The sequence below is a fragment of the Trachinotus anak genome, unplaced genomic scaffold (assembly GCF_046630095.1).
Source record: "Trachinotus anak isolate AG129_WGS33_773 ecotype Australia unplaced genomic scaffold, CSIRO_AGI_Tana_v1 ptg000012l, whole genome shotgun sequence".
Taxonomy (NCBI): Eukaryota; Metazoa; Chordata; class Actinopteri; order Carangiformes; family Carangidae; genus Trachinotus; species Trachinotus anak.
Genome location: NW_027273863.1, coordinates 1,008,227 through 1,027,500, shown reverse-complemented (window position 1 = coordinate 1,027,500; position 19,274 = coordinate 1,008,227). Strand labels below are relative to the sequence as shown.

Below are 19,274 nucleotides of genomic sequence, written 5' to 3'. Positions count from 1 at the left end.
GATGTGTCTTTCGACATGGTTGTTTAAGAAATGAGAAGCAACTCATTGCACCAGTTGGGGTTAAATAACTTGTTGCCAGCTGAAAGATAATCGCCCATGCAGTAATTATCCAATAGGAGGCTCGTACCTATTTGCTTAGTTAAATCCAGGTGGCGACTTTTTTTTTTGGCCAGGCAGTGTATATATACATACATATATATTCAGAAGGGCTGCAACAACTAATCGATTGAATCGATTATTAAAATAGTTGGCAACTAAATAAATCAATTAGTTGGGTGTACATTTTCATACGTGGGAGTACAGTGGCAACGTCCCCTAATTTGGTGGCAGTAAGCCAACCAATGCCACAGCGGCGGTAAAGCACCATTAAGATGCTTTCTTTGTGGATTTTTTGGATTATTTTATGCAATTATTTAGAGACAGTTTAAAGCGAATCCTTCATTTCTTCACCACAGAAACTTGAGTAACAGCTGGTCAAATATATATTAATTGCATTTCCCTTTTATTCTCAGCACATGCATTTTCATCTCTTTAATTTTCTTTTACCTTGCCTGCATTTTAGATCTGCACACCAAGCTGAGACAAAAACAGCAACAAATGGGCACACCTGACCACAAGCTGGTTCAGGGTGTAAGCACAAGATGGAACAGCACATACTATATGGTTAGCCAGCTGCTTGAGCAAAGGTGGCCTGTAACTGCAACACTGGCTTACTCAACTGTCACACAGAGGGACAAATGGTACCTTGACTTAAAAGCTGACCAGTGGGGACAAATATACCACGATCTCTACAGTAACTCCACTTCTGAGGGGGCTAGTGCTGCATTTGTGCAAAACAAAATATGAACACATGCACTTGGAGTAAGTCGGGAGATGGAACCTCAGCAGCAGTATGAGTGTGTCTATGACCAAGCCAGGGCCACCTCCACCATTACTAAAGCTGATTCAGGATCTACAGCTCTTGATTCAATCCTTGATTCCAGAATCAGCAGTGAGGAAGAGCAGAGAGAGGGGGAAGCTAAGGATCTCAACAGCCAAATGAGGAACGAAGTCCTCACATATTTTGGAGAGAACACCCCTTGCCAAGGAAGAAAAATCCATTACATTGGTGGTGTTAGGTTCCCTATTAGGTTAGGACCCCGGAGCAGAGACGCACAGAGACAGGAGTTGGAAACTGAAGACTTCTTTAATGACACGAACCCAAAAACAGTCCAACAGAGCAGGCAAAAGGAGGCAGGAGGCTGGCAGGCAGGTGAATGGCTGGAGAAACAGAGCAACGGAGAATCTGGAGACTGGGTAGCCGGGGAACAGCATGCAGGGAGAGAGCATGGAATAATCTGGCAGAGAGTGGGTGATGAACCGGGGGTTTTAAACTGGCTTAATGACTAATGGACTGCAGGTGGGTCAGGCTTCCACTGCTGCACCACGCCCCTGCCACACACAAGCTCTGCAGGGAAAAAACAGAAAAAGGGAGGGGGAACAGAAAGAGAGCAAAAAGTGCAACAAACAAAAACATACAACTCAAAACCGTAACAGGTGGAAGGCTAACATATCCCACCTTGGCTAAGTTAGCAAAGTCCTACTTGTGCATCCCTTGCACCTCAGCACCATCAGACAACCTCTTCTCTGCAGCAGGATACATAGAGAGCCAGTCTCAGCCCAGAGAATGTGGACATGCTAACATTTTTGCAATGCAATGCAAACTTCATTGTGAGTGAGTGTGAGGGATTGTATTCCTGCAGAACCATTCCTCTATAGTTCTACCTCCATGGCCTGTTGTTGAAGAGCCATTTGATGAATAGCAAAGCCTGTTAAATACTGTTTGAGTTTAATGTATTTTCTTTATTAAATTGTTATTCAGCTCCCTTCAAGTTGGAGACTTCAACAGGTTTTTGCCTGAGAACATGTAAAGAAATGTGCATTTAAAAAAAAAAAAACCTGTTATATGTTTTTCATTACAATTATTTAAACTGCTGCATTTCAGCTACTATTTAATACTTGTTCCCTTGACTGACAACAGAAACATAAAATAATGTAAATGACACCTTAATTGGGAATTTGACTATATTGAGCACAAAGAGAAGGAGAGAAGCAAACAGACAAAAGGCAGGGCTGTGCACAGACACAATTTGGGGGGCTGGTGCTCAAGTGAAAAAAGGGCATCCTTCTCATTATAGAAAATGACATATAGTAATTAATTTAAATGCTCATAGACTTACACAGATGTTTAATACTCAAGACATTTAATACTCAACAATTTACCAAGAGAAAGTGGTCTTTAGCGTTGACTATTTCTACATTTATCACAAGAACAGGCAACAACAAAGAAAACAACGCCGCACTGTGCATGCTTTAGGGGGTTTTCACACGTAAGATATGTTTGTTTGTGGTCTATAAAATAATGATTTAATGTCAACAAATCTTTACACAAAATTTTAAAAAGCTGTACTCTAAATAAATAAACATATAAAAAAAACTAATCTACCCAGCCAAACTACAATGTAGTCCTTTGTCCTGTTGCAACAATTAGGCTAAGTGCCATCTGTATAGTGAGGTGAAGGGAGCATTATGCTGCTATTGGTAAAGGATCAAAATCAATTTTGTGCATGATAATTAAGGGTTGATCTCCCAAAAATATACCAATAGTAGGATAAAAGATAAAGATATAAAATACTTTATTGATCCCTATAGGGAAATTCAAATTGTCCAGTAGCTTATGATCCTCTGATCCTCTGAGTTGTTAAATAGTCTGATGGCAGTGGGAACAAAGGATTTCCTGAACCGCTCAGTCCTGCAGCCCGGTGAGGTGAGACGTTAGTTGCTGCTTTAGCTGCTTCTCTGTCCTGCAAGGATTTTGTGGAGAGATTGATTGGTATTGACAAAGATGGCCTGCTGCATCTCTTCACAACAGTCTTGAGTGAGTCCAGACTCCTTCCAAGCACAGACTCAGCATTTTTAACCAGCTTGTACAATCTCTTTGTTTTCTTATGTGACATGCTGCTACCCCAGCAGACTGCATCATAAAAAAGAACACTTGCCACCACTGACTGACAAAACGTGCAGCATATCACTGCAGATGTCAAAGGACCTGAACTTCCTAAGGAAAAAGAACAGGCTCTGCTCCTTCTTATAGATGGCATCTTTATTTAGGGACTGGTCCACTTTACTATCCAGGTGCACACCTAGGTATTTATAAGCCTGCACCACCTCCTTCCCTCGAACATTGACTCGCTGAATTGTGGGCCTAAACCTGCGAAAGTCAATGACCATTTCCTTGGTCTTGGAGGTGTTAAAAAGGAGGGAGATCTTGTTGCTCCATTCACTGAAGGCCATTGTCAGAATCCTGCGCTCTCTTTCCTGGTACATGCCACGATTGCTGTGTAATCTGAGTATTTCTGGATGTGTCAAGACTCTGAGTTATATTTAAAGTCCGTCATATACAGGGTGAACAGGAACAGAGCCAGAGAAGACCCCTGTGGAGCCCCAGTCCCTGCTCACCACTGTCCCTGAGACGCAGTTACCCAGCCTGACGTACTGTGGTCGTCTTTTGAAGTTATCCACAAACCAAGACATCAAGGACACTCCCATCCCTTCTAGCTTGTCTTTGAGAAGGGGGCTGGCTGCCTTTCCATGACACAGCCCCTTGAGCTTGGCCCTCATCTCATCCACTGTAAGGGACAGGAGATTTGACCCCAGTGTGGAGGATGAGGACAGACAGACAGATAGATAGATAGATAGATAGATAGATAGATAGATAGATAGATACTTTATTACCTGGGGAAATTCATATTGTCCAGGAGCTCATTAATGTATTCAGTTAATATTAAGTCCATGTCATGATCCACCGCCTTTGCCTGAGGTGTTGACCAGTATAATGGCAATGGGAACAAAGGATTTCCTTAATTGCTCAGTCCTGCAGTGCAGCAAAATGAGAAGTTGGCTACTGGATATGCAGAGGGTGGTTGATATTGTCCAAGATGGCCTGCATCTTACAGTACATACGCCTCTCGACAACAGTCCTCAGTGAGTCCAGATTCCTACCAAGCATAGACCCAGCCTTTTTAACTAGCTTGTCCAGTGTTCTCAACTGACATGCTGTTGCCCCAGCAGACCACAGCATAGAAAGGGACACTCCCAACCACTGACTGATAAAACGTGCAGACATCAAAGGACCTGAGCTTCCTGAGGAAAAAGAGCTGATTTTGCCCCTTCCAGTACATCTGTGTTCAGGGACCAGTCCAGTTTACTGTCACAGGTGTGTGCAACATGAGACGAAGAGGAGTTTAAAGCAGGAAAAGGAGAACTACAAAAGAAAATTAGAGAGGAAGCCGCAGCACAACAACACTACAGAGGTGTGGAAGGGGATGAGGACCATCATTGGCTATGAAAAGAAGAACAGCCAGGCAACATGAGGTGATGGGGACAGGTTTGTGACACAGCCTCACCTGTTCTCTCTTCCACCGCTTCAGCTGCACTTTCTCCTACAAAATCTCCTTCACACTGCTGCAACACCCACACTGCAGCAGCAACATCCGCCAAACTTGGATCCTGTCCCTTACAGTGGATGAGGTGAGGGCAGAGCTCAAGAGGCTATGTCCTGAAAAGGCAGCCGGCCCAGATGGTGTACACCTGAGACTGCTTAAGGACTGTACAGCTCAGCCGGCTGAGCCTCTCCAGAGGATCTTCAACTTAACTTTACAAACAGGGAGGGTACTGTTCCTGAGGAAAACCCCTTGTACCTGAAGTAGGGTGCCCAAATTACTATAGATCGGTGGCCTTCACATCACACATCATGAAGACCCTGGACTGACATCAACTCTGTCATGAGCAGAAAAGGAAGCTATTAAACTTAAATAATCCTAATAAACCAAATGAATTGAATCTAACTGATCAAACAACATAATGTTTCCTAAAACTAATAATAAATCAATGTGAATTACACAGCAGTCCTTTGATCATATTAAAAAATACATCATTATGAAGGTTCTAGTACATTGTATGGAGGATGCTGGCAGTCTGGTCACATGGAAGATATTGACTTAAACTTTGTTTAACATTGCAGCCATCCTATAGAGTGCTGTGGGAATGATTCCTAAAACCCAGAAACCTCAGCATTTTTGCACCTTCAGTGCCCTTCTCACATTTTATGGATTCTGAATGAGTTTTTGGTTGGATGCCTGAAATAAGGTCTGTGTTCCATTCCATTATTATGCCTCAGTGACAGCCAGGACAGGAGGCATTATTTTTTCAGGTTGTCTGCCTGTTGGTCTTTCACATTTCATTCTAAGACAGAGAATACGTCGATAAATACCCCAGTCATGATTTTTTTTTAAAGCTTTTACGTGCAGAGGTTGTTAGGGACATTAAACGTCATCACGCCAAGCATGAAAACCATTGTGCTCACCAGTGTTCAGCTTTTATAGCCTTGTTGTGTTCATATCTGTGCTCTTGCAAAACTACAAATAACTTTATAAGAGGAAAGGCTTTCGTAGATGAGGTAAGCAAGCAAAATCTAATTACAAGTTGGAAGCTTAATGGTGGTGATGTTGAAGTCATGCAACCATGATGTCTTGGTTGAATTGGTGACACCCATAGATACTGGTGGTAACGGCAAGTATGTTTTAAGAAGTTCCAGAGCTGTGGGGGCAGAAACACTCTCTCAGAATTAACAGAATAAGATGGTTGGTTGTTGTTACCTTGCTGAAGAGCTGGAGGTGTGCAACCTGTTGCCTGCAACTTAACATCACAGCATGGTTGCTCCTTCTTGTTCCATTCCATTGTTATGCTACAGCGCTGGCAACAGCCAAGGCAGGGAGGCATTATGTTTTCAGGTTGTCTGTCTGTCCAGCTGTCTATTCTCACTTTTTATTGTCATCAGTAAATACCCCAGTTGTGATTTTATTCAAGCTTTTACGTGTAGAGGTTGTTGGGGACATTCAACACAATCATGCCGAACACCAGTCTTCAGCTTTTACAGCTTTATTGTTTTTATATATGCTCTTGCAAACTATTACTAACTTTCTAAGAGAAAAGGCTTTTGTAGAAGAGGTAAGCACACTCAATCAAATTACAAGTTGTATGCTTAGTGGTGGTGACATTGAAATCACCGCCATGGTACAGTTGGTTTATACTTCAGGTGTTTGAATTTAGGCTTCAAAAATCAAAAACAGTGGTGTTATCTTGCTGAACAAAATGTGTAATTATCATACACTTGTTTCTCACAGAGCTTATTTTCTGCAATAATTCAAAAGGCAGTGGAATAACTTTACAGTGATGCTAACTTCTGGGTTGGCCTATGGAAATACACCATCCCTGCAGCACTCTATGGGATAGAAATCTGGGGACTGAACTAAATTACATTAAAAAAAACATTAAATGGGTTACAGAATAGATGGATTGTTAACTTTTATAATTTTCCCCACACAGGAGTGATTAGGACAGCGCTGGCCAACATGGATCGTGAGGTGAAAGAGGAGTACCAGGTTCTTGTCCAGGCTAAGGACATGGGAGGTCAACTGGGGGGGCTGGCTTCCACCACCACCATCAACATTACCCTCAGTGACGTCAATGACAACCCACCACGCTTTGCTAAGAGTAAGAACATCTTAACAGTGATGTTTGGATAGATCAATATCGTGATTGGTTTGTCTGTTAAGATGGATGAATAAAATCTAAGTCTCCATGCTCTTTCTTAAATTGTACATTATTGCTTTTCTCTTGGCTCTGTTATTCTCTCAGGTATCTTCCATCTTCGGGTGCCAGAGTCTGCATCAGTTGGTTCAGCAGTTGGTCAGATTCAGGCCCAGGATTTGGATGTTGGCAGCAATGCAGAGGTGGACTATGCCATTGTTCCAAGCGATGAGGGCAACATGTTTGGCATCATCTCTAATGGCCAAAATCAAGAGGGAATTGTAGTCTTAAAAAAGGTACATACACTAATTATCAACTGCACACACACTCACAGCTGTGGTAATCTATTATGAGCAAAACTCAACACATCCTGCACATTTTTTTCAAATGAAAGCGTCCAATAGATGGGAAGGATTATGCTCTTTTAAAATATAATCCTTTAGATTTCAGTCCTGGTTGATTTGGTGACACCAGTGAATACTGGTGGTAACGGCAAGTATATTTTAATAAGTTCCCGAGCTGTGGGGGCAGCAACACTGTCAGAAATAAAGAATAAGATTGTTGGTTGTTGTTACCTTGCTGAGGAGTTGGAGGTGTGTAACCTGTCTGCAACACCACAATATGGTTGCTCCTCCTTGTTCCATTCCATTGTCATGCCTCAGCTCCGGCAACAGCCAGGATGGGAGGCATTATGTTTTCAGGTTGTCCACCTGTCCAGCCATCCATCCATCCCTCCTATTCTTGTGAATGCACCATGAAGGAATTTCTTCAAATATGGCAGAAAAAAATTCACTTGGACTCAAGGATGAACTGATATTGGTGGTCAAAGTTCAATCTTAGGGTGAACTCATAAAACACAGTTTTGGCCTTGTGAACATAATATTGAAGCAGCTCCTCAAGGGAATACGTATCCGCCGTATTCTGATTTATCCTTCTTCCAGTATAGACTATAGTCCTGTCAGATCATGTGAGAGAAGGTTGCTATCTGTGGCTGGTAACTGCACCTCACATTTGTGGATTTTTTATACAGATCAGTCGGAGTATGAATGGGACAAAAAAGACCAAACAAACAGGAGGGAAGTCACTAATATCACATTGGTCTCAGACTTACAGAAAGTGATCCACAAATGTGCAAAATCTGTTTATCATGTGCGAATGGACCATACAATTTCCCCTAAAGGAAATGTTCCATTTGGTAACAAATCTCCACTGTGAGTGGCAGCAAATTTTTGGCTGGACCGCAACACCGTGGCCAGCCCTTTAATTGCGAATGTCCCTGACTGGCTGACTGACTGAGTGAGTGATGGTATTTCCACCACTGCTCAGTGAAGTACTGAACTGCAGTCTACCAAGCCGCTCTGGTTTTCTGGCTGCTTTTGAACTGCAGGGAAGCAGAGGAGTGTGTCCAAATACATGGATCCTTGCCTTCATTATGGCAAATAGGAGTTGGAACTAAATAAAGGCTAAACTATTGTGGATCCCACACAGAGGCTGTGAGCTGTGTGAGAGACAAAATAATAAATAAAATTGTTTTTCAAATAAGTTCTCCAGTAGCTCACCCAGTAGTGAGCATCGTATTTGATCTTACTCTTTACCCAGATGGCCTGGGTTCAAGTCCAGCCTTTGGCACTTCGCTGCATGACATCCTCTCTTTCTCTCTCTCCAATTTTCATATCATATGGTTTTATTTACTATAAAACATTGTAAACTACTTTTATGATAAATAGCTAGTAGTGCAAGATGCAAATGACGGGAGGTAACTACTGTATAGTGGGTTTAAATTGCAGCTCTAATAGACCAGGTGATATGATGGCAAGGTTAGATTTATGTTGGCCAGATGCCTACTAAATTTTTGTAAAAATGATGTGTCTTTTGTATTTTATTACAGATACTTAAGTTTAATTATTATTTTTTCTTGTCAATGTTTTACGTAATGGAAGCACATTGCTTTCACAAAAAGACAAAAGGAGACATTTTAATTATATTGTTCTCTTGTAATTATATAGTACTGAGTTGTATTGTGAAAGGTCTAGGCTTCCTGTGTATCAGCTGTGTTAAGTTAAAGGTTCTGTAAATGATCCTCCCTGCCACTGGATATTGCAACAGACCACCAGCATCTCAGACCAAAACAAATGCTTTGTTGGTCACACCTCTGTCTTCCATTCGTCATTATATATATATAGTATTCCCCATAGCCAGTGCACCTGTGCCCTGTCTTATCACTTTCTTTGTTTGTGCTTACTGCACTGTGTCATCTTGCATGTGAGCTGTCCCTGTGAGTTTTAAATGTAGGGAGGGCCAACGGTTCAACAAGAATGGACTCACATGCACTAATATACAGTCAAGTTACTTTTATTCAACCAGCAAGTTTCTTATTGATTGGAAATGACACAGGCGTCTCCCAGAAGATAATTAGACAATGTACAAGAGGCATCATTGTGGAAAAAATGATTTCTCAGCTTTTATTTACATTTGAACAAAAAGTGGCATGTCCAGAATTATTCATACCCTTCTCAATAATCAATAGAAAAGCCTTTATTGGCTATTACCGCAATCAAACGCTTCCTATACTTGCTGACCAGCTTTTTGCATGTCTCCACTGATATTTTTAACGCATTCATCTTTAGCGATGAGCTCCAACTCTTTCAGGTTGGAGGGTCTCCTTGCCATCACCCTGATCTTTAGCTCCCTCCACAGATTCTCAATTGGATTCAAGTCAGGACTCTGGCTGGGCCACTGCAAAATGTTAATGTTTTTGTCCGCTAACCATCTCTTCACCACTTTTGTTGTGTGTTTTGGGTCGTGGTCATGCTGAAATGTCCACTGGTGCCCAAGGCCAAGTTTCTCTGCAGACTGCTTGATGTTGTTGTTGAGAATCTTGATGTATTGCTCTTTTTTCATGGTGCCGTTTACTGTGATTAGGTTCCCTGGTCCATTGGCTGAAAAACACCCCCAAAGCATTAGGTTCCCACCACCATGTTTGACAGTGGGGATGGTGTTCTTAGGGTTGAAGGCTTCTTCTTTTTTATGCCAAATGAAGGATACATCATTGTAGCCAAACAATTCAATTTTTGTTTCACCTGATCATAAAACAGAAGACCAGAAGTTTTCTTCTTTGTCCAGATGAGCATTTGCAAAGGCCAAGCGGGCTTTTGTGTGCCTTATCTGGAGAAGTGGCGTCCTCCTTGGTCTGCGTCCATGGAACCCAGCAGTGTGCAGTATCCGTTGGACTGTCTGCCTTGAGACGCTGCCACCAGCAGAGCCCAGATTCACCAGAATGGCCTTGGTGGTGATCCTTGTATTCTTTTTCCCCTCTCTCACTATCCTCCTGGCCAGCACAGGTGTCACTTTTGGCTTCCGACCACATCCTCTGAGATTTTCTACAGTGCAGAACATCCTGTATTTTTTAATAATACTTTGTACTGTAGCCACTGGAACTTGAAAACATTTAGATATGGCCTTATAGCCCTTTCCTGACTTGTGAGCAGCCACAATGCGCAGCCACAGGTGCTCATTGAGCTCCTTTGTCTTAGCCATGACTGTCAACAAACCAACACCAGAGAGCTGCTGTTTTTCACCTGTTGAGTTGATTAAAACAGCTGTTCCCAATGAATCAGGGTAATTAGGATGCTTTAGAACAGCTTGGACTATTTGGAATGGTATAGAACTTTTATTTTCCCATAGACTGTGACAGTTTGCAAAGGGTATGAATAATTTTGGACATGCCACTTTTTGTTCAAATGTAAATAAAAGCTGAGAAATTATTTTTTCCACAATGATGCCTCTTGTACATTGTCTTATTATCTTCTGGGAGACACCTGTGTCATTTCCAATCAATAAGAAACTTGCTGGTTGAATAAAAGTAACTTTAAGTCAAAATTTGCCAAGGGTATGATATATATATACATATATATATATATATATGTATATATATATATATATATGTATGTATATATATACGTGTGTGTGTGTGTGTGTGTGTGTGTGTGTGTGTGTGTGTGTATAAATACCACTTTGAGATATTTTACGAGTATAATCCTATTTATTCCTTCAATGTCTCTCCATTCCTTTATTCTTGTGTCTCTGCAGACTCTTGACTATGAAGCCAAAAAGTCATACACTTTCAAAGTGGAGGCTTCCAACACACAGCTTGACCCCCGTTTCCTCCACCTGGGGCCCTTCAAGGACTCAGCGACAGTAAAGGTGAATGTCCTGGACATGGAGGAGCCTCCTGTCTTCACCAAGACTTCCTATTCTATGGACATGTACGAGGACACTCCTCCAGGAACCATTATTGGTTCAGTGACAGCTCACGACCTGGATGCCAGCAGCAGTGCTGTCAGGTAACACGCTCTTCGTTAGTTTGTGTTTCGAACAATGTTAGCAGCACCTAGTACTGCTGTCAAAGTACATAAGAGAACTCATATTGTTTGATTCAGATTTTGTATAAATATTTGATTACATTCATTCCTATCCCAGCTTCTAACTTCCAGAATTTCCTGGACAATCCTGGAGGGTTGGGATAATTCCAGGAAGATATGGCCTTAAATTACATAAAAAGGTTTTACAAGCTCGACAGTTTTGCTTTTGTAAGCATGAGTTTCATTATAAGATTACATCCTGGGATGTGCTGGGACACACTGTCAGTTCTGTTACCTGAGGTCATTGGGTGCTTAGGATCTTTCAGTGTCAATGCATCACTCAATGCAACCTCACTCAGGCAGACTTGTGTCCCAGCAACATTGGTCCACGGATCACTCTGCCTGAGTCGAAGCCATCTGCAACCTTCATGTTGGACTTGATGGCATTCCTTTGTGCAGCCCCAGTGTTGCTTGCCAGTCATAAGTCCAGGATATCTTCCCCTCAGGCACACCCTCCCACCTTGTGCATAAGTGATTCCAGATTCCAGTTATATCCTTGAGCACCACAGTTAATCAATTGATCGGGCAGGCTGAGTCATAAAAATTAACATTCTGAATAACAGCGAATGGGTTTTTGGTGGGTAAAATAACATATCGTGTGAGGAAAAAATGTATTACATTCTTTAATAGTGAACATAAGCAAGCTTACACAAGCTTTTTTTAATTTGCAAATAAAACAAGACTGTGTTTGGACCGCTTAACCCATTTCAATTTATTATTGTATATTTTATTATATATTTTGATTGATGTGATTTTTAATTTCTGCCTGAGTTGCTACTATATTTCCGCTCAGGCATAAAAACCGGTTCCACCACATTCTTTACTTTTGAAACATCTTGTGAAAACATTTTTATCATCTTTAGCTTTACTTTTTAAACATCTTTTGAAGACACTTTTTAAACACAACTCCATATCATACATGGTAAGGTCTGTTAAATGTCAAATAAATATTGAACACATCACAGTAAGTCAGACACCAAATGCAGTCATCACTATGCACCATTCACGGTGCTGCTTTTCATATCACTGTCTCAACATTGTGTGTCTATATATGCTTTCGACAAAAGAATGATTTTGCCTCCTTATTATGTGTGACCTGGTGGGCAAGGACGGGCTGAGTAAATCAGTGTGCTGTGCACAGCTTTTACAAAGAAGTAATGGCACACATCACAATATTAGACATTATATGATGAGAAGTGATGAATGGGAAACATGCAGATTTACTGGGTAGTAAGAAAGAACATTTCTCTGCAGAGCCTCATGCTTCAGGGATGTCTCTTTTTTTTGTAATATTTCATTTTTCACAATTATTTTAACAATTTTACAGACCAAAACACCAAGAAACACAGTTTCCTTCCCTACCCCCCACCCAGAAGAAAGAAAAAAATATCAGTGCACAGAGTAAAACACAAATGGCTTTTTATGGTGATGTCAGTGATGTTTCTATATACTCTACATAATGCCGCCAAACTTTCAGAAAGTTGTTGTATCCTTTTCTTAAGCTACAAACCATGGCAGAAAATATGGAATCGCTACTCTTAGAGGATGTTCATTCAGCTTTTTTACTTTGTAGCAAAAACAACCAATTCACAGATATGACACAAAACTATTTTTGTTTAACAGCTGAACATTCTGGTTTCTACAGTGGTATGAAAAAGTTTAGGCACGCCTTTGAGGCTGCATAATAATTTACTCTGTCTTCACAGAAAATGATCACATTGGCATGCCATTCATTTTCTAATAAAAGCTGAGTACTGGGGTATTTTCCAGACAAAGATTTTTAGTGTAGCAATATTAAGTTGTATGAAATTAAATCAGATGTGAAAAATAGGCTGTGCAAAAATTTGGGCACCCTTGTCATTGTGTTGATTTGAACACCTGTAACTACTTAGTTTTTTTAGTTTTTAGTTTTTTAGATTAGTTTGGTGAGATCATTAAGCCTTGAACTTCATAGCCAGGTGCATCAAATCATGAGAAAAGGTATTTAAGGTGGCCAATTGCAAGTTGTTCTTCTCTTTGACTCTCCTCTGAAGAGTGGCAACATGGGGGCCTCAAAACAACTCTCAAATGACCTGAAAACATAACCTGAAAACCTGAAAACAACAAAACAAAGATTGTTCAACATTATGGTTTAGGGGAAGGCTACAAAAAGCTATCTCAGAGATCTCAGCTGTCAGTTTCCACTGTGAGGAACATAGTGAGGAAATGGAAGACCACAGGCACGGTTCTTGTTAAGGCCAGAAGTGGCAGGCCAAGAAAAATATCAGAGAGGCAAAGGCGAAGGATGGTGAGAATGGTCAAAGACAACCCACAGACCACCTCCAAAGACCTACAACATCATCTTGCTGCAGATGGTGTCACTGTGCATCGTTCAACAATTCAGCGCACTTTGCACAGGGAGAAGCTGTATGGGAGAGTGATGCAGAAGAAGCCTTTTCTGCACACACGCCACATACAGAGTCGCTTGAGGTATGCAAAGGCACATTTGGACAAGCCAGCTTCATTTTGGAATAAGGTCCTGTGGACTGATGAAACAAAGATTGAGTTATTTGGTCATAACAAGGGGCGTTATGCATGGCAGCGAAAGAACACAGCATTCCAAGAAAAACACTTGCTACCCACAGTAAAATCTGGGGGAGGCTGCATCATGCTGTGGGGCTGTGTGGCCAGTGCCAGTACTGGGAATCTTGTTAAAGTTGAGGGTCGCATGGATTCCACTCAATATCAGCAGATTCTTGAGAATAATGTTCAAGAGTCAGTCACAAAGTTGAAGTTACGCAGGGGCTGGATATTTCAACAAGACAACGACCCAAAACACTGCTCAAAATCTACTCAGGCATTCATGCAGAGGAACAAGTACAATGTTCTGGAATGACCATCCCAGTCCCCAGACCTGAATATCATTGAAAATCTGTGGGATGATTTGAAGCGCGCTGTCCATGCTCGGCAACCATCAAACCTAAGTGAACTGGAGATGTTTTGTAAGGAGGAATTGTCCAAAATACCTTCATCCAGAATCCAGACACTCATTAGAGGCTATAGGAAGCATCTAGAGGCTGTTATTTTTGCAAAAGGAGGCTCGACTAAATATTGATGTGATTTTTCTGTTGGAGTGCCCAAATTTATGCACCTGTCTAATTTTGTTTTGATGCATATTGAACATTTTCTGTTAATCCAATAAACCTCATTTAACGACTGAAATAATGCTGTGTCCATCAGTTATTTGACTGATCAAAATGAAATTGCTGATCCAAGCACCCAATGATTTATAAATGAAAATAATGGAAATTGTCAGGGGTGCCTAAACTTTTTCATACCACTGTAGTTTAAAAGTGTCCAGGGCTCTGAATAAATCTGACAATTAACTAATACATATCAGCCTGAGGGATGGATAATAGTTTCTCCAATTGTGACTGGAGTGCTTTTAATAATTAAAATAGCCACTTCCCTGACTGTCAAATTAAAGGATGATGATATTACATGTCATTCTCTCTATTTATTATGCTCTTGTGTTTTAAGATGGAATTCTTGTATTAAGACTCTTTTTCTTTTAACTTGTCCATTTAGCCTATTGACATCAAAGCTAAAAATGTAATCAAATAATAAGCATATTTATCAAGTGTTAATAGTATGAGCCAAATATGACCTCTCTGTGGTATCACTCTGCAAGCAAAAATCTATCTATCTAACTAACTTACTATCTATCTAACTGGGGTGTGCCCTGTTCACAAATCAAGTTGTCTGCCTGGTTCATGAACATCTCATCCAGCCCAGGGCTCTGTCCGAAAATATGAATTCCCATAAAAAAGTATCCATTGTAAGTTAAGCATGAAATTATTAAAAATTACAAGCACCAATTTCAGAGAATAGTTACTATACAAATTACTCTCTTAATCTGAAACCAGTCTATCAACTGTGAACATAGAGTGCTGTCATCACTTTCATTACCTAATAACGTCTTAACTTATCTTTATCAACGGGTTATGTACCGCAGGCTTTTAAAGTTGCAGTAATTAAACCTCTACTTAAAAAGCCTACTCTTGATCCAGATGTTTTAGCCAATTATAGACCTATATCCAACCTCCCCTTTATTTCCAAAATCCTTGAGAAGGTTGATGCAAACCAGTTATGTGATTATTTGCACAGGAATGGTTTGTTTGAAGATTTTCAGTCAGGTTTTAGAGTCCATCATAGCACAGAAACAGCTCTGGTTAAGGTTACCAATGATCTCCTCATAGCTTCAGACAATGGACTTGTCTCTATACTTGTCCTGCTAGATCTTAGTGCTGCATTTGACACCATCGATCATAAGATTTTATTACAGAGACTAGAGCATATGGTCGGCATCAAAGGAACCACACTAAGCTGGTTTAAGTCATATTTGTCAGATAGACTCCAGTTTGTTCATGTTTATAATGACTCTTCTATCATCACAGAAGTCAGTCATGGAGTTCCACAAGGTTCTGTGCTAGGACCAATGCTCTTCAGTCTATATATGCTCCCTCTGGGAAACATTATTAGGAGGCACCAGATAAATTTCCATTGTTACGCAGATGACACACAGCTGTACTTATCCATGAAGCCAGGTGAGACTAACCAGGTAGCCAAGCTTCAGGTCTGTCTTAAAGACATAAAAATCTGGATGACCAGTAATTTCTTACTCTTAAATTCAGACAAAACTGAAGTTATTGTAATTGGCCCAAAACACCTCAGAGATACACTATGTGATAATATACTGACTCTGGATGACATCACCTTGGCCTCCAGTGCTACAGTCAGAAACCTTGGTGTCATTTTTGACCAGGACTTGTCCTTTACTTCACATATAAAGCAAGTCTCTAGGACAGCCTTCTTCCACCTGCGTAATATTGCTAAAATCAGACCTATTCTGTGTCTAAAGGATGCTGAAAAACTAGTTCATGCATTTGTTACCTCAAGACTGGACTACTGTAACTCTTTATTGTCAGGATGTCCCAAAAATTCAGTAAAAAGCCTCCAATTGATCCAGAATGTGGCAGCACGAGTACTGACAGGAACTAGGAAACATGATCACATCTCTCCTGTGTTAGCTTCTCTGCATTGGCTCCCTGTAAACTCCAGGATAGAATTTAAAATCCTCCTCCTCACCTACAAAGCCTTTAATGGTCAAGCACCATCGTACCTTGGAGAGCTTATAGTTCCCTATTTTCCCAATAGGATACTTTGCTCTCTAAATGCAGGTCTACTTGTGGTTCCCAGAGTTTGTAAGAGTAGAATGGGGGGCAGAGCCTTCAGCTATCAGGCTCCTCTCCTGTGGAACCAGCTCCCAGTGTGGGTTCAGGAGGCAGACCCCCTCTCTACCTTTAAGATCAGGCTTAAAACTGTCTTGTTTAGTAAAGCTTATAGTTAGGGCTGGCTCGGGTATGTCCTGGCCCATCCCTTAGTTATGCTGCTATAGAGCTAGACTACTGGGGGATTCCCATGATTCACTGGGCGCTCTCTCTCTATTTCTGTCTCTCTCCCCCTCTCTCTCTTGATGACTTCATGCCATTAACTTTGTATTTTTTGTGTACAAAATTTTTTTGTTGTGCTTCTCCTCTCTCTCCCTCTCTCTGTCCTCATTCTGCAGGTATCTCTGCCTCGGGAGCAGCAGGATCCAGATCCACCACTACTCATCTTTACTATTAACCACTGTTACCTGTCATTATTATTGATAACACCATTACCTACACAGCTGTTCCTGGTCTCTCTCTCTTCTCTCCCCTCTCCTCCCCCTCCCCCTCTTTCTATCTTCTTCTAAACCCAACCGGTCGAGGCAGACGGCCGCCCACCCTGAGCCCGGTTCTGTTGGAGGTTTCTTCCTGTTAAAAGGGAGTTTTTCCTCCCCCCTGTCGCCAAGCGCTTGCTCGTTGTGGGAACTGTTGGGTTTTTTTCTGTAACAAAGTAAGGTCTTGACCTTACCCTGTAAAGTGCCTTGAGATAATGTATATTATGATTTGGCGCTATACAAATAAAATTGAATTGAATTGAATTAACTGTGATATGACAAGTGGGAGGACATTTTTAAACATAAGGACATAGCAGCTCATAAAGACTACAGCTCATTGTCCGGTTTTCATTCACCTGTGTGAGTGTGATCCTCAGTGTTGCAGGATGGAGTAAGGTATACTGAATACCCTTAGATTTAAGCTCCTTCTTAAGTTGGTCACAGTCCCTCCTGCATTTGTCCCAATCTTAATATTTGAGCAGGTCTATCAGGACAGGTTTCAGTCTCTGGTCTGCAGGTGTGGTGCAAGAGACCGATATGCCCTTTCTATAATCAGGGGTTCGGTGAAATGCTCTTGTTCTGGGGTGGCTGGGATCCAGTTGGCAAAGAAGTTAAGTGTTGCTTCCCTCACAGATTTCCTTAAGATTAGGGACACGCATATTGTCGCGTCAGCTGTAGTTTTCAAGTTGGTGGTTTTTCTTCATTGAATAGTCATTTTCTTTCTTGAGAACACAGGATTCTAGTCCCTCAAATCCTCTTCCCTGCTAAGGTAGACTGATTAATTTATGCGGTTTTAGAGTCAAGTTTGCTGGAAAGGGCTTGATTACCAATTTCTTATCTCTTGAAGAATAAGTGAATCTCTTCCATCCAGGTTTTCCTGTGCTGCTGCCGTCATCATAGCTTCTACGTCGTCACTCTCCAAAGTAGTTTTCTGTGCAGTTATATTTGTTCACTAGCTGAATTTAGTAGTTTCTTCCAGGATCTCAGGTCCATATTGCAGCTGTCTAACAAAAGTGGAATTAGGTTTGGGTGTTCTTTAGAGGATTAACAATGGATTCGTTTGGAGAACCGGACAAGCATCTACCTAGCTTCGCTGTATCTTGTGACACCCTTCATGGAAGTCTCTTAATGTTGTGCAACACCCAATATGCCACAAAAATTCACACAAATGGTTTATATTTTTTGTGATTCTGGATAAACAGGGATGTAACCTGAAACTAGTCTGAGTGGTGGAGACATATAACTGCAAGGCAGTAATTGTAGTTTTACTTTTGGCATTTGTCAGGGCTGCAAATAAATAGCACAAATAAATCTCCTTAGTATATGATCTCTCTGATGTACTTTGTCTACCAGCTACAGAATGTCTCAACACAGAATTTTGTTTTGTTGTTGGCTGAATGAATGAATGAATGAATGACATTCTAGAGTTATATTGTAGAATAGCATACCACTACATAAATTGTAATGATTTTTTAACGAGTGTCAGTATATCTTTGTTTCTGACTGGCTATTCCTTCTTTGAACATACATGTAATCAACTGAGAGTTGCTCTTAAAATAAACTTTTGCGCTTGATCGTAAGTAGGATGAAGTTGCTTGATATACAGAATGTGTTTTAGAACTTCTTTACTCTTGATTTTTCAGGGACTTTTGTAGTATAATTCTTAAAAGCTTGAGCCCTCATTTAAAAGTAAATACAGCGGTGAATGTGTTGATAGGACTAATTCATAGTTATGGGTGTCCCAAACTGAAACTCAAAATACCAAACTCCTTCTCTACTTTAGTGCTTAAAAAAAGCAAAACTAGAAATGTGTGGTTTTTAATGGGGTTAATGGGTTTTCCCTCACAAATGTGAGAGCATTTCTCTGGGTTCTTTGATGACATAGCACCCAGCTCACCACTTTAAACTGTTACGACCCTTTCATGTGGACTGGTCTTGTCTCTGCAGGTATTCCCTGGAATGGCACACAGAGTCTGACAGCTGTTTTGACATTGACACCATTGAGGGAACCATTTCCACTAATGAATATGTGGACAGAGAGACAGCTGTTCAGCACAATATCACTGCAGTGGCAACCAAAGTCAGTAAGTAGTACACAACAAGAACACAATGCATTCAAAACAAGCATGCACAACCAATAGTTTTTAATTATTGATACTGTTTATTCAGAATCTCTATATAAAGTGACAAACTGTGCAAAAACTGATCACACCAGACAAGCTAATATAGGGTTCATCATTCAAAGTAACTACCTCATCACCATTTAACTCCAAACCAAGTAAAATCAAAACTTAACAAAATAATTATCTGTCAATTACAAGACATACTAGCAAGACAAGACTAACATATGTACAACCAATATGCATACATGCACACATACTGTAAATAGCGCCACACTAGCCACCACATCAGTGCTAGAAAGACGATTTAAACAAGTGCAAAATGCCATTAACCAGAAAGCAGAGCTGAATCCAGAC

General features: G+C 40.8%; 1 protein-coding gene across 1 annotated transcript in view; it reads left to right on the top strand.

Moving 5' to 3' along the window:
• LOC139628980 (cadherin-12-like) overlaps positions 1 to 19,274 on the top strand; it is a 95,005-nt gene that overhangs the window by 58,689 nt on the left and 17,042 nt on the right. The window contains exons 6-9 of the mRNA XM_071491275.1: positions 6,427 to 6,594; positions 6,739 to 6,926; positions 10,720 to 10,973; positions 18,745 to 18,881. Of these exons, the coding sequence (XP_071347376.1) occupies positions 6,427 to 6,594; positions 6,739 to 6,926; positions 10,720 to 10,973; positions 18,745 to 18,881 (747 nt within the window). The remainder of the gene's footprint in view (positions 1 to 6,426; positions 6,595 to 6,738; positions 6,927 to 10,719; positions 10,974 to 18,744; positions 18,882 to 19,274) is intronic.